The sequence below is a fragment of the Echeneis naucrates genome, chromosome 9 (assembly GCF_900963305.1).
Source record: "Echeneis naucrates chromosome 9, fEcheNa1.1, whole genome shotgun sequence".
NCBI lineage: Eukaryota > Metazoa > Chordata > Actinopteri > Carangiformes > Echeneidae > Echeneis > Echeneis naucrates.
Window position 1 is genome coordinate 18,812,456 of NC_042519.1, and position 14,957 is coordinate 18,827,412.

Genomic DNA, 14,957 nt, shown 5'->3' on the forward strand with positions numbered 1-14,957 from the left:
TTGGAGGAAGTACACATGAATCATTGTAGGACTTGCACAACTCTGCACAGAGTCACTTGCGTCTCAAAGAAACTCTGAGGGATCACTTATCGACAGGTTCGGAAAAATACGTACATTTTTTTGATTAAATGCAGAACTGACACAATAGTTTCTGCTCTGACATCCTGTTTTTCTTGATTACATTTTCACATCAGCTCCAGCTCATCAGGCAATACGAGGACGCAAATCTTAAAAACCTGTGAACTCTCTTTACATCGAAATCTGCTGGATGCCCATTCAATATTTAATGTTTTTTTAAAACAGTGTGAAACTTGCTGCACAACGTGTTTTGTTAAGTCTTGCGTTCATATCATTCATTGCATGACTACAGATATACAAAAGTCATCCCCAGTCTTACATGCGAGATCAGTGTGTTAGGTTTTTTGTTTATGGGATGCATCTTTTTCTAATATTTACAAGAGAAACAAATCTGATGGAGGCTTTGTCCTAACCAGGATATGTGAATAAATCATATATTTGATCTCTTTGTTTCGACATTTAGAAAGAGAATCTTCCTCCAAATCTAATAATCCTGAAACATTGTCCTGTGAGTAAAGGCAACATGTGTGCTGCCCAGAAATGGACACGAATTTCCCCACTGTTTGAATTTCTTGCAGAAATAAAAGCTAAAACATCATCAGTTCACGTCGCATGTTTCGTGATCATTTGGACATTTTCCTCCTTTACATGGGAATGTTCTGGACATAACTACAAACTCCAACATCCTGCAGTGAAGATCAGTTTCTCAAAACTTCATCCAGTACAGTTTTTGGTTCTTCTTGATATCTTTTGTGTGACAGTCACTACAAAGTTGCAGCTTAATAAAGCATGCAAATGGACAAAGCACAAGGAAATTCAGAAAACATTTTATATAATCTGACATCAAATGTGTTGTGAAAACACAAATATGCTGCAAATGAACTCTCAGGGCCGCCGTCATTTTGCCAAGTTTGTGAAGATGCTATTCAGCCTTCACCACATCGGTATTTACTGGATTACCGCTGCATGCTGTTTCTCTCATTTTCCACAAGTTATTTAAATTGCTAAAAAAGAATAAAATAAATAGCTTCTCTTCCCAGCTCGTTAACACCAGCTCTCATTTCCTCCCTGGGATGCTGGGAGTTTGATAAGTGGAGCCCTTCACACTCCCCTCCTGACATTCCTCACACTGTCGCACTTAATGCTCCACAGTTTGTCTGCTCGCTCACACACAACCTAACTTTGTCATTTGGCCAGCCCTGCCTTCCCACACCGGATCTGTCTGTGTGTGTTCTCCTGGTGAGAACACAGTGGAAGGCAGAGAAGTCCGTAAATAGGAAAGTGTGATCTGAATGACACTCTGGTCTGAGAGGAAGGGAGATGTTCTTCGCTGCAGGGCAACTCCATGGGAAGTGCAGACTAAAGAGACACTGGGAGAGATGATTGGGTTGGACCGTTTGTGGTTTGGGGTTGGAGGTTACAATCTGTGCAGAAATTATGCCATGATGCCTTTCCTGATGCATGTGTGTACAAGCACGTGAGTGCGTGAAAGCTAAAAGCTGGTGCAATTGCGTTAATTGCAGTTATACCATAAATACACAGCTGCAGTCGACGTATAGCTACAAATAGACAAACCATCTTAGAATTTCGAAACAAAGATTTGAATTATGGCGTTAAAGTTCAAATAGATATCATTAAGTTCTAAGATTTAAGGAAGATTACTCAACAACAAGCCATACTCAGAAAATACTTTACAAATATACAACAGGGGTACCTGCAGTGGGTCACAAGTTAAAATGGGAATAAAGGTAGAATGCTGCCTGAAACAAATGAGTTTGAGTGAATGTGTGTGTCACAGACAGATGGTCAGCTTCATGCATTTCTGGTTCTCATTCGGCTTTTTACGACCCACAACTTTTATTGTTTGGTTCATTCTCACTCGGTTTTGCTTCTAGGCAAACCAAGCTTGTGTTTTTAGCAAAAAAGCTAAAAAAAAACCCAAACAAACAAACAAACAAAAAAAAAAAACAACTTCATGACAAACTCTAATTTTTAGAAGCAAATGGCTGCTGCATACTGATGACAGATATATTAAAGTAACTGCTGTAATATTTCCTGTTTTATCTAATGTAGGGAGTACAGATGCATTACAGCTTTTTACAGAATGACAGTGCTCAAATGTTTTTCTCTTTGGCTGTTTTGTGTTTAGTAGCTGATTTAGTTCCTTCATGACTAAATGGATTTTTACAGCCAATGAAATTGTGCCTTTATAACATGAATGAGAATAACAAATTAACAAAATTGCACAAAGTAAAATACATCGATTGTTTCAGGGCAGCCAGTCCTAATGACAAAGAATCTGGTTATTTACTGCCTAAAATGCCTCCTTGCAGGGGGGCAAACATAAAACATAAAGCAGGTCATTTTGGTCAGAGACTTGGCGTTTATTGAAAAAGAAGAATGATCTCCATCATTTCCATTTATGGTTTTGGGGGATTTTCCACAAAGCTCCAATTTAACATTGGAAACTGCGTCACACCAGGACAGGCGCAGGACAGAAATACGGTGTGACAAAGAGATGACGACTTTAACGGGACCACAAAAACATAGCGGAGGAGCGCCTCAGCACATGAGTTATGTCAGCCTAAAGAGAGCAAACAGATTGTCCATGACGTCATGGTTTTATGAGAGAGAAATTGCTCTGCTGTCTTTGCTTTGGCCAGAGGCACCTTTTCACCATCAGGGATTGAGAAGCTTTGCATTTCATCTAAAAACAACAACATGAGGACGACTCAATCTCTCTCCTCATGACTCATGACTTGAGCACACCGGAGGTGATCTTATATGGTAAAATAAGGCTTTGGCTCACCATTGGCTCTACAAATATTTGGACTCTTTGCATATCCAATTTTTATTTATCTGGAAAACCCTTTAGAATTAATCTCAATACTTGAATCGGCCTGCTGACACGAGGAATAAACAGAAACCCTGTTGCATCCACTGAGTCATTCTCAGGTCACATTAACCAGCGACCCGCGCGAACATCAACAGTGTAACTCGGCTCTTTGTTTTGCCAAAATAAAGACAAGTCTTGGATGCAGGTGAACTGTTGGACGACACGTCTTTGGTTGCTAGCAAACAAAAGAGGAACAACACACAGCAATGAATTCATTCTGATATCTGAACAGGGTCAGTCCTCGGGGTCAGGTATCCTGCTCGTATGATTTATGTATTTTTGTTTTATGTTATAAAGGGCCAAAAGTGGGCAGGAGGACTTAAAGAGACTGTGGTTATGTGAGTCAGGATCTGCTGCTCACAGTCACTGCATTGGCATGGCAGAGCGGGTGGTCACGTGGGCAGCGGCACGGGTTCGAATTGAGGAGAGGGACCTAAGCTGCAGGTCCCTTTTTCCCATGAGTCTCTCTGTTTATTACAGCGTGGAATAAGGTACAGGATTTTATCAGGTGCCTCTGGCTCTGAATCAAACTTTTTTAGATGCACTTCGGAGGAGTGGGAGGCTGTAGCTGTTCCTTTTTCTGCAGACTCATTCTGAGACTTTACGGTGAGATTAAAAGGAGCAGTTAGAAGAAGATAAGTGACAGTAAACCTCCAATACAGTACAAGAGGAATGTAACGAGAAGCTGTGCAGCTGCTTTATTACAGTGAACTACAAGTTGGCCTGTTCCAGCCTCTTCTCTCTTTACTGCAAGAGTCTCTCAATACTTCATGTTGTTGTGAAGCAGCAGCAGCTACATACACCGTCTGAGAGCATATAACATTTAATGTAGTTTTTTCACAGTTGACATTTTAATGCTTTTAATTTCCTTTTAATACACTATAGATGTACGGAGGCAACGAGAAGCCCTTAAATACGCTTTCACCTCTCCTGCTGTCTGATATTGTCTGGCACATTGGAGAGACTGACTCAGGAATCACCACAAATTAAACGCATCAAGTGTTAAAAGGTGTTTGGCCGCTGCAAACCTGCAGAACAGCTTTGCTTCTGAAATTGAAGGAACGCTTTCTGTGTCATTGGTGGATAAAATGTTCCACAGGAATTTCAACTGGATTCAGGGATGGAGACTTTGTCATCTTTGTCACGCTAGTGTAACATTTCACTGTCCTGTTGTCCTGTTTTGGGAATGTTTGTCTTTCTTCCTTCTCGCTGTTCAGGGGACAGACATCACCTTTAAGAAAACGTACTCTTGTGCCCTCTTGTGTCGTACAAGTAGTAGTACATGATTTCATTCATTTGCACACCTATTTGTTAAGTAAAATTTAAAAATAACATTTCACAGATTTATTAATTAAATTGCATCATGATCAGTATGTTGTAGCTCGGTGGTATTTCTTACAACCACAGCTTTAATGTAACATAAGAGAGATCAGACAGAAGCTCTTTAAAGACTCTGTTGAGTTTATTAGTTCATGTCTCTCTCTCTCACCTACTGACCTCTGCTCTCTCCATCTATATTTCTTTGGCCTACAAATCCACAAAACATGGACAGTTCAGCTGAATGTCTTCTTCAGCTTGAACTGTGATTGGACCAGAGGAAGGGGTGGAGGTAAATAGGGGGTCTGCAGTGGCAAACAGGGAGTTCCTCTACAAGCGGGGAAGGAAAAGAGTGAAGCAGCACAGACTGCAGAACATGTGCGAAAAGACATGGAGAGGTGGGCTCAAATGCATATCGTTCATTTTCTGGCTTGTGTTGGTCACTGCTACTTTTCTAAGATTGTTGATAATTGTCATTTAACAGCAGCATATACTTGGAACACAAACACATATGAAAGGCAGCCGTGTCTTTCTGCTGCCACCCGGCCTAAAGAACATGTGACAATTGTGGCCCTTTATCAGTTTTTTAGGTGTCAATAGTTAACCACAACTTTATCAGTTCAGCTCAGGTTATTCACATTACAAATGTGTTTTCCCACAGCAAGAACTGGACTGCTTCTTCTTCCAGCCTCATGCCTCAAATCTGGCCTTTTTCCCAGCCAGTCACTCCCTCAACGCGTCAACAACTACTGCTCCAGCGCGCGCACACACACACACACACACACACACCACCGCCACCCAAACACCCACCATTACCTTCTCAGTTCCAGCCTCAGCCTGCAAGAACTAGTTATGGCTGCAAAGATGTCACTCAGTACAGCTACTGGTCAACGCCCGATACACCAACTGGAATAGCTGGAATAACTCTGAAGAAACGGGAGATGGTGGATACGTAAAGACCATGTAAATAGATTTCATAGAACTGTAACTGCGGCATAACCTCACAAGGCCTCACATGTTACAACTCCGGACTCGGCTTCTCAGAAGAAGAGAAAAGGATCTCCAAAACAAAGAAGCAAAGCAAAGATCATGGTCACTGGAAGAAGAACTGCCCTTCATTAAAAAAAGATGAATAATTTCATGCTCCTTCAGTCCCTTTGTGTGTTACATAAGGCATGAGGCCAGTCGGCATGGTGAATCTGGGCAGTGACCACAATGAGCAGGGCCTTTGTTGGCGCACTTGTAGCTCTTTTCAGAACTGGGTCGGGGATCAATGTGCTCTTGGAATTCAGGGTCTCCACTGCAGAGGCCTGCCGTCTGACACAGCACTACAGTGACACTCGACACATTGGAGCTATTTTGATTTTACGCATGAACACACAGAGACACACTCACAAACATGAAGAAAAGCTCACTAAAAACCCTCTGTGTTAAACCACTCATGTCTGAGCCGGTGCATACAAGCAGGGAAAAAGAACACTCATTAACTGTAGGTTTCCCAATAGTTTAGGGTCAAACTTTTTTGGACTGCTCTTTTTCATCAGATCATTTTTTAGATAATTTAAAAATTTTTTCGTCATTATATATCTAATATCTAAATTGGCAGAAGTTAATTCGTAGCTGGACAGTTGAGGAAACATTGAATGCTTGTTGACTTGGTCAGCTTAGTTTAGCACAAAGCCTGGAAGGAGAGGTAACAGCTTTGTTTGCTGAAAAATACACGCACACAAAAAAAAGCTACCGTTTTGATTTTATAATTGATTACATTACAGTTTACATTAATAATTTATGATGAATGTTACAGTATTTTTTCTCTTTGTGCACTGACTTCTTGGACTGTAGTTACATTGAGGAATTGAACATTTCAGCACGTGAAAAATGTCTTTATTAATAAGCTTTACCGAGGCTGGAAGGCAACATTAGTTTTCTTTAGACACAACCATGCTAGCTGTCTCCTCTTGGTTTGTGCAAAGCAACGCTAACTGTCTCGGCCTCTGGCCTCATATTTAACATGTATGTGTAAAGTTGCAATATATAGAAGTCTTGCTAATAATTGTGCAAACATTTATCTATAGGTTGAATTTTTTTTGTCTGTAGGTTTTGAATAAAACTTTCGCACAAAGCTTCACTTTTAATACTAAGTACAGGTTAAACTGGACATGGTATTTGCAAGCCAGAATCAATTTAGGTGACATGCAAGGCTCTTATGTAATATAGCAAACATTTTGCTCTGCGGAACAAAGAGGTCTCCTTAATGCAAGCTGGTGAAATCCTATAGTGAACTATAGATTGGAGGCGTTTCGCCGAACTTTGACTCTGTTGATAAACACTTTAGGGAAGTGTATGTGCAGCATTCCCCCTGAAACTGGATAGACCCAGAGCTGACGAAACTACACCACACCAGTTCAATATCCCCTGCTCGCTCTGTGTGTGTGTGTGTGTGTGTGTGTGTGTGCTTTGGAGACTTTGGGCACCAAAGACGGTGTTACTGGTTAACCTTGATAAAAGCAATGACCTGCATGCAGTGCTTTTTAAACCCAGTTCTATGTCATGTGATGTAAAATAGTTCAGCAGTATTTGGTTTAGCAAATTATTGATTCATTCTGCTACTTGGTTTCTTAAGTAATTGCAGTGTCCTTTACCTCAAAATTTACATTTACATGTGTTGGAGGTTACTTTTAAATGTTCGAACAACAAGAAGCTAAAATCATCCAATATTGGGAATTTTACAAAGAAATACTTAAAAATGGACCATTTATCAAAATTGTTGCTGATTAATCTCATGTCCACCAACCAGTCATCATCTATGCAGCTAATTTGTGCAGGACCTAAAGCGCCATTAGGATGTGGGAGCAGTCCATCGCACGGCCAGGACAAACAATCACTCACACTCCTGCCGACAGTCACCATTTAATCTAAACATGCATGTCTGGACTGTGTGAGGAACCCACGCAAGCATAAAGAGGGCATGAAAGCTCCTCACAGAAAGTGTCCTTGATCCAGAACCTTCTTGTTTGCAGTGCGAACTACTGTCCATCAACCAGTCTTCTAATCGGCTGATTTAATTACTAATTCTTGCAGCCCTATATCGGTTTTAGCATTTTATACACATGCACGGCCATTTTACACAACAGCTAGATGAATGCAGAGTCTTTGTGTTCAATTATGCAAGCTTCAGAACTAGAATCAGGGTTACAACAAGCTGAAGTCGATGGCCAGACATCGCTCTGGGTCTGGAGATGGGTGTTATCAGTTTTATCAGTTTTGTGTCTCAAGACCAGCAGCAATGTTTACAGTTGGAGAGAGGTGAAAAATACAAGCTTATCTTTTCAGGCCTTCGCATAAGGCCCCAACTGTGAACACACTGCAACTAATTGCATCAGACATTTTAGGATTTCTGGGTCATATGAAAAAGATAAATAAAAAAAAAAAAAACCTACAAAAAAACAAATGAATTTTGGGACCTTCTTTTCAAACAGTAGTTTACTAAAAAGCAAAAATAGTTTGAGTTTCAAGTTAATACCAAACTCAAGATATTACTGGCCTAGTGTGTAACATAATCATTAAACATCCAGATCTTTCCTTACGTAACAAAGCGGATGCCAACTCTCTCTTGCCCAAACCGACTGCCACAACCCATACCTTCTTCATTGATCTGTGAGCCAGCCCATGTTGCACAATGTACAAACAAATGTGTGGAAATTAGACATGGATTTGGCACCGAAATGAAATCCTCCCATTTTGATACAGCAGTATAAAACTGGAGAGGAGCAACTCTGGCTACTCATCAGTTGTGGAAGGGGGTCACTGTTGCCAAGTGCTTTGTGCTGCAGCTGAAACTGGGAAGAGGAGATGGCACCTGTCAAGAAGGTAAACTAACCTCTTTTTCACTTTCAAATCTGACTCAGCGTGGTTTAGCCCAGGAGTTCACTTTTGTACCTGAACTGCAGCTTCTATCGCACAAACACCATCAGAATCATAACATTTTCACATTACACATTTGTCTATTTCTGTGTGTGCATGCATTCTTGCATGTGTTTGTATAACATCATCAGCTTCTGTGCTCTCATGTTGTCTTCACCTCTCATTAATTTTGTCTGGTGTCTTACTATTTGAAACAATATTGCATACTACAAAATATAAATATTGTTGGAGTCCATTCGAATGCCGGTTAGGTCTGATTGTGGTCCTGCTCCTGCAGGGTATCCTTGAAAGGCTGAATGCTGGTGAGGTGGTGATTGGTGATGGGGGTTTTGTGTTTGCCCTGGAGAAGAGGGGGTACGTAAAGGCTGGGCCATGGACTCCTGAGGCTGCCGTCACACATCCTGAGGCTGGTACGACAGGCAGCACACACACATATTGTACCTAAATACCCAGTTCAGAGAGAAGATATGTGATCTGACAAGAAATGGTTTTTAAAGTGGCATATCTGTATTTTTTTTTGTTAGTGCGACAGCTGCATAGGGAGTTTCTGAGGGCAGGATCTAATGTCATGCAGGCTTTTACATTCTACGCTAGCGATGACAAACTGGAGAACAGGGGCCAGGAACTGAATATCACCGTGAGTATGCAATGATAGCACATCACGGCCTTCATGAGCGACACAGTAAAGTGCATGATCACCCATCAACTCATCATCCACCTCATTGTTTCAGGGAGCAAAAATCAACGAGGCAGCCTGTGACTTGGCGAGGGAAGTGGCCAGTGAGGGAGATGCTCTGGTAGCCGGCGGAGTGTCTCAGACTCCATCTTACCTGAGCTGCAAGAGTGAGACAGAGGTGAAGGCCATCTTCAAGAAGCAGCTGGAAGTGTTCATGAAGAAGAACGTGGACTTCCTGATTGCTGAGGTAGATTCATTTTGTCAATTGCAAAAGTAGTTTCAGAATGAGTCCAATCTGAAATATATTTAGTGAATCCAAGCCAAGCCAATCTATTCTATTTATAGAGCACATTTAAAAACAAAAAAGATGAGCATTAAGAAAAATATGAGAACACGCTGAATAAAAGCAAATAGAGAAGTAAACAATTAGAACCCAAAAGCTGAAATTTTGGGTCTCAAACTGTTTAAAGTCACAGAATGTTTTAAAAAGAGCTAGGCTGGAGGCTTGCTTCACATGAAGGGGCAGGGAGTTCCAGAGTTTGGGGCCAGCAATGGAAACAGCACGGTGGAGAGAGTAAAACCTCAGAGGTGACTTTGTTGTTTCTGTCGTTGCAGTACTTTGAGCATGTCGAGGAGGCAGAGTGGGCAGTGCAAGTGCTGAAGACCAGCGGAAAACCTGTAGCTGCTTCCCTGTGCATTGGACCAGAGGGAGACATGCATGGCGTCTCACCCCAAGAATGTGCTGTGAGGCTGGTGAAGGCAGGTGTGTGTTTAATCTCCCCTGTGTGATTACATACTTTTGTTCATTTACTTGTTTGACATAAACAGAAATACCTGTTTACCTGTTTCTATTCTCCAGGTGCCAAGATTGTTGGCGTCAACTGCCACTTTGACCCCATGACCTGTGTGAAGGCTGTGAAGATGATGAAGGAGGGAGTGGAGAAGGCTGGGCTGAAGGCTCACTACATGGTGCAGCCACTTGCCTTCCACACCCCCGACTGCAACTGCCAGGGATTCATCGATCTGCCAGAATTCCCCTTCGGTAATATATTCGGATATTTGAACATAATCATCTAACAGGTTTCACATTTCCTCTTATTCATCACATCTTCCCTCTGCACTCAGGCCTGGAGCCCAGGATCCTGACCCGCTGGGACATGCACCACTACGCCAGAGAGGCCTACAAGGCTGGCATCAGATTCATCGGTGGCTGCTGTGGCTTTGAGCCTTATCACATCAGGGCTGTGGCAGAGGAGCTGGCAACTGAGAGAGGCGTAATGCCTTCTGCCTCAGAAAAGCATGGAATGTGGGGTGCTGGTCTGGAGATGCACACCAAACCCTGGGTTAGAGCCAGGTAGACCACCCAAAGCAGCATTTACTACACAGCTTCCTGATTATTATTTGGTTCAATGGATCTTTGGTTTGTAAATTGTCTTTATCTCCTGTAGGGCGCGTCGTGACTACTGGGAGCAACTCCTCCCTGCATCCGGTCGTCCTAAATGCCCGTCCCTCTCCACGCCGGAGGGTTGGGGGGTGACCAAGGGCCACGCTGACCTGCTGCAGCACAAAGAGGCTACCAGCACCCAGGAGATGAAGCACGTGCTGGAGGTTCAGAAGAAGGTCAAGACATCAGCATAAGCGAGGCATCTGTCAACATCAGAGGGACAAAGGAGAAGGAGTGACGTCTTCCCTAGTTCAGTTTGGAGATAAAAAGCACTTGTAACAGGCAATGTTCCAGCTGTGGAGCATTACCTTGAGACCCCCAAAACAATAAACCTGACTTTGTTACTTAATTTAATGCCTGTGTTTTGTCACAATGCTTACAAAGAACGTTAGTTGAAACTGGCTATAAACACGTCACACATTACTCATATGCACAAATTTAGATGTGAGTCTTATCAAATCATCTATTCAGGGCCAAAAAAACAGACGCCCCACTAACCAACATGAAGTCAAACACACAAACATCCATAATTCATCTGGACTAAACTAGTAGCACACATTTACAATACTCTCATTCAGCCAAAGAGGGGAGGGGAACGAGCAAACATTGCTGTTGTGTAACTTGTCTTTGCCAATCAGAGCAGCCCTTACTTAGACCACTCCCTTGCTTCAGAGAGATTTATAGAGACCCTCTGCTCAACTGGCGCACTTCAGCCTCTCAAAGTCTGAGCAGTCAGGGGTCCACACACCTCTAGGATTATGGCACCCGCAAAGAAGGTATGTATGGAGTTTTGTCGAAAGTGTGCTCTCAGGTCTATCCTACAGAATGTCCATTGAAAAATGTCTTAATCCCAGCAGTAATATGTGTGATGGGTACTTGACTCTTAAACTCCAAAGTAAGTGTTGGGGAGGGGGAGGGCAGCTGAGGTGCATATTTATGGATGTGCATTTGTGCAGTATGTATTCTGGGCAGAGGGCCACAGTCCTTTCTTATGTATCTTCTGCACATCAGATCACATTTCTCTGGCCAATGAAGCATGCCATGATGCATTTACTTTTAATTCTGGAATGAGCTAAACTGCCCAGTTTTCCTGCTGATATAGCCTTCTCACTACATCAGGAAATAGTTTGAAAAAAAAAATCTATTTAACTGCTATTACTGTAGGAGAATTTTTTCACTTTCAAATCTGACTCTTAATGTGGTTTAGCCCAGGAGAATCTGGAGAGGGTTCATGACATGAGTGCACACCAGGAGCTTTCCTCTTCAATTCAAATATAAGAATTAATGCAAATATGTTCCCACAAAGAAAATTCCAACTCATTACATTCTTTTCTACTTAATCAGAAATTTACACTAACACTACATGGCTGAATTTGACAGAAAGCTGATTTTAAAGCACAGGGCCTAAAATATCATTTAAAAAAAGCTCTCCTGGGTAAAGAGACCTGAATGGGAACTAAAGGCAGAATTTTTCCTTTGACAGTAAAGCATACTCAAAGGAAACGGTGCAGGTCTATCAGTCAGTAGGAGCAGTGCAGCTGTTCTGAGACATGTGTTGTCTTCTTGATGACTCAGATTCATGGGCGGGGGGGTGGGGGGGTAATGCATAGATAGAAATCTATATGAGTGTTCTTGGAATGAAAACCTTTGGCTTCATTAGCTCATATCCAACCCGAGTTATTTAATCAGTCTTATTTAGTCCACATCACTCTGAGCTTACACTGACCCATCATCCCAGGGAATCTTGGAGCGTCTTGACGCTGGGGAGATCGTGATCGGCGATGGAGGGTTTGTGTTTGCCCTGGAGAAGAGAGGCTACGTAAAGGCCGGACCCTGGACCCCCGAGGCTGCTGCAGAGCACCCTGAAGCAGGTGACAAGCTAATTTAACACCTTTAGTACTCTGTGGCCTCTGTGACCTTTCCTGTAAATTACTCTTCTATATGCATTAGATTTAATAATTCCTATTTCTTAACATGTTGTGCTTCGTTATTCTCAGTGCGACAGCTGCACAGGGAGTTCCTGAGGGCTGGAGCCAACGTTATGCAGACCTTCACCTTCTACGCCAGTGACGACAAACTGGAGAACAGAGGCAACAAGCTCACCTTCACTGTAAGTTAAATGGGACATCAGACAACTTTCTTTGGAATAAGCAGAGAAAATATCTAAAATAAAAATTTATCAAAATAGGATTTCTGCTATAAATATACTTACAAAGTAAACAATTCAGAGCCAATATCAATTAGCAGCATCTAGATATGATAAACTCACTTGTGAAATTATTTGAATGTATCATGGTCATCTGTTTCGTTCTGATCTTTATCTGACCATAAATTGGTCTCTCTTTCTCTGCAGGGAGCTCAGATTAATGAGGCCGCCTGCGATCTGGCCCGTGAGGTTGCCAATGAGGGTGACGCTCTGGTTGCCGGAGGAGTGTCTCAGACTCCATCTTACCTGAGCTGCAAGAGTGAGACAGATGTGAAGGCCATCTTCAAGAAACAGCTTGATGTGTTCATCAAGAAAAACGTAGACTTCCTGATTGCTGAGGTAAAGTCAGGCCATAGAAGAGACTCAATTTATTCCTTTCTCATATTTTGCCCAGAGAAATGTGGTTTGACTGGTATCTCTGACCTGCAGTACTTTGAGCATGTTGAAGAGGCTGTGTGGGCCGTGGAGGTGCTGAAGGAGACCGGGAAGCCTGTGGCTGCCTCTCTGTGTATCGGACCAGAGGGCGACATGCACGGTGTCTCACCTGGAGAGTGTGCTGTCAGGCTGGTCAAAGCTGGTGCGTATAGTTCTCTTCTGTATACTCATGACCAGAACTTGTTATTGGTTTATTTCAAATGATGGCACCACATTTTTCTGAACAGACTATCCAGATAGTTGTAAGAATTGCTGTTTTTGATTGCTGGAAGTCAATCTAAGCAAAGATCAACAAAAGTCATGTTGTCCTCTAACAGCCTCTCTGGGTGTGGCTCTGCAGTCTTCATTAAGATGACAGGGGAGACATTTTCTGATTAGTAAACATGAGCTATGACTCAGGTTCTCAATGTATTGCTATCTGGATTAAGAACCCATAATGCCGACTGGCTGGAGTAAGTTTAATGTCTAGTCAAAACTCCGGAAACACTGACTGTCTAAAGGAGTTCATTAAATTCAAAAAGTCCTATATTCAACACAAATCCTGCAACCACAGCTGCCAGCCACAGTTAATGTGGTAGTGTTGTCTTATCTGCCAGGGTCAGTTCACACCAATGTATGTTCCTCTGTAGGTGCCCAGATTGTTGGAATCAACTGCCACTTTGACCCCATGACCTGTGTGAAGGCTGTTAAGATGATGAAAGAGGGAGTGGAGAAGGCTGGGCTGAAGGCTCACTACATGGTGCAGCCACTTGCCTACCACACCCCCGACTGCAGCTGCCAGGGATTCATCGATCTGCCAGAATTCCCCTTCGGTAAGATTACACCGTTTTCCATTTTAATTTTCAGCAAATGTAACTCTGTAGAAAACACACCATTAAAATAAAACTTTCTCTGTGTGTATTTCATTGTCCTGCATTACACTGTGGCATCTCACCCGCCAAACAACCAACCTGCAATCATATGAATATAACTGTATATATCTTCTGTCAGGTCTGGAGCCAAGGATTCTCACCCGCTGGGATATGCACCACTACGCCAGAGAGGCCTACAACGCTGGCATTCGCTTCATTGGTGGCTGCTGTGGGTTTGAGCCCTATCACATCAGGGCTGTGGCAGAGGAGCTGGCAACTGAGAGAGGCGTCCTCCCAGCTGCATCAGAGAAACACGGCAGCTGGGGTGCTGGTCTGGAGATGCACACCAAACCCTGGGTCAGAGCCAGGTCAGTTTAACTGTCATCAAGTAACAAAAATGTGCACAGATGCTCAGTCAAATGGTTAAAACTGGGCCCTCAGTATCAGAGAGCGCCTATAGGTATGAGGTTTCATGTCTTTTTGTTTCTTTTAGAGCCCGTCGTGACTACTGGGAGAACCTGAAGCCAGCCTCCGGTCGTCCCCAGTGTCCCTCCATGTCTGCCCCTGATGGCTGGGGTGTTACTAAGGGCCATGCTGATCTCATGCAGCAGACAGAGGCCACCTCTCAGGACCAACTGAAAAAGCTGTTTGACAGGTCAAAGACCCACTGAGTCAGCCAGTCTCCTCCTGACATGGTAGCTGAGCTGTGCCATGGGGCTGCTGACGCTGCACAGTGGTTTGCACTGTGAACATCTGTAAACAATGCTCCACCTAACAAACACAATGTAAGGAGCAAAATCCTGACTTGAGACTGGCACTGTTCTGTGCATCTGGTTTTAAAACTGTACTTTATGAGAAGCCACAGTGGTATTTCAAGTAAGGAGTCGGCGCATGTTAAGATCGGGACCTATATATTTACCATGACTCTGGACCAGTTTGTGTAATAAAAAAAGATCTAATAAAATGTGAATTGGTTTATTGCCTGTTGAAATGTACTTTCTTGCTGTGTGAAAGTGTGAGCAGGAATATTATCTATTATCAGCTCTATCACCTGCTGCAGGAGACACAGCATGCACATAAACAAACATGTTCAATTAATGCCGACAAATATGCTGAGGACCTAAACTGAC

The 14,957-nt window shown here is 42.8% G+C and overlaps 2 protein-coding genes across 2 annotated transcripts; both read left to right on the forward strand.

The window, feature by feature from the left end:
• Positions 1 to 8,143: 8,143 nt before the first annotated feature.
• LOC115048423 (betaine--homocysteine S-methyltransferase 1-like) lies at positions 8,144 to 10,529 on the forward strand. Its single transcript, XM_029509871.1, has 8 exons — positions 8,144 to 8,161; positions 8,493 to 8,625; positions 8,740 to 8,852; positions 8,947 to 9,138; positions 9,507 to 9,654; positions 9,751 to 9,933; positions 10,017 to 10,245; positions 10,340 to 10,529. The coding sequence occupies exons 1-8, from the start codon at positions 8,144 to 8,146 to the stop codon at positions 10,527 to 10,529; spliced, it is 1,206 nt and encodes a 401-aa protein (XP_029365731.1).
• A 510-nt stretch (positions 10,530 to 11,039) lies between these two features.
• On the forward strand, positions 11,040 to 14,802 carry LOC115048422 (betaine--homocysteine S-methyltransferase 1-like). Its single transcript, XM_029509870.1, has 8 exons — positions 11,040 to 11,111; positions 12,074 to 12,206; positions 12,333 to 12,445; positions 12,689 to 12,880; positions 12,971 to 13,118; positions 13,606 to 13,788; positions 13,967 to 14,195; positions 14,321 to 14,802. Exons 1-8 carry the CDS (start codon positions 11,094 to 11,096, stop codon positions 14,496 to 14,498), a joined length of 1,194 nt encoding a protein of 397 aa, XP_029365730.1. The 5' UTR covers positions 11,040 to 11,093; the 3' UTR covers positions 14,499 to 14,802.
• Positions 14,803 to 14,957: the final 155 nt, after the last annotated feature.

Coding starts and splice junctions, on each gene's coding strand:
- LOC115048422 (XM_029509870.1), top strand. Junction 12,446..12,688: donor GCAACAAGCTCACCTTCACT/GTAAGTTAAATG, acceptor CTTTCTCTGCAG/GGAGCTCAGATTAATGAGGC. Junction 13,789..13,966: donor TCTGCCAGAATTCCCCTTCG/GTAAGATTACAC, acceptor ATCTTCTGTCAG/GTCTGGAGCCAAGGATTCTC.
- LOC115048423 (XM_029509871.1), top strand. Junction 9,139..9,506: donor TGGACTTCCTGATTGCTGAG/GTAGATTCATTT, acceptor CTGTCGTTGCAG/TACTTTGAGCATGTCGAGGA. Junction 10,246..10,339: donor AAACCCTGGGTTAGAGCCAG/GTAGACCACCCA, acceptor TATCTCCTGTAG/GGCGCGTCGTGACTACTGGG.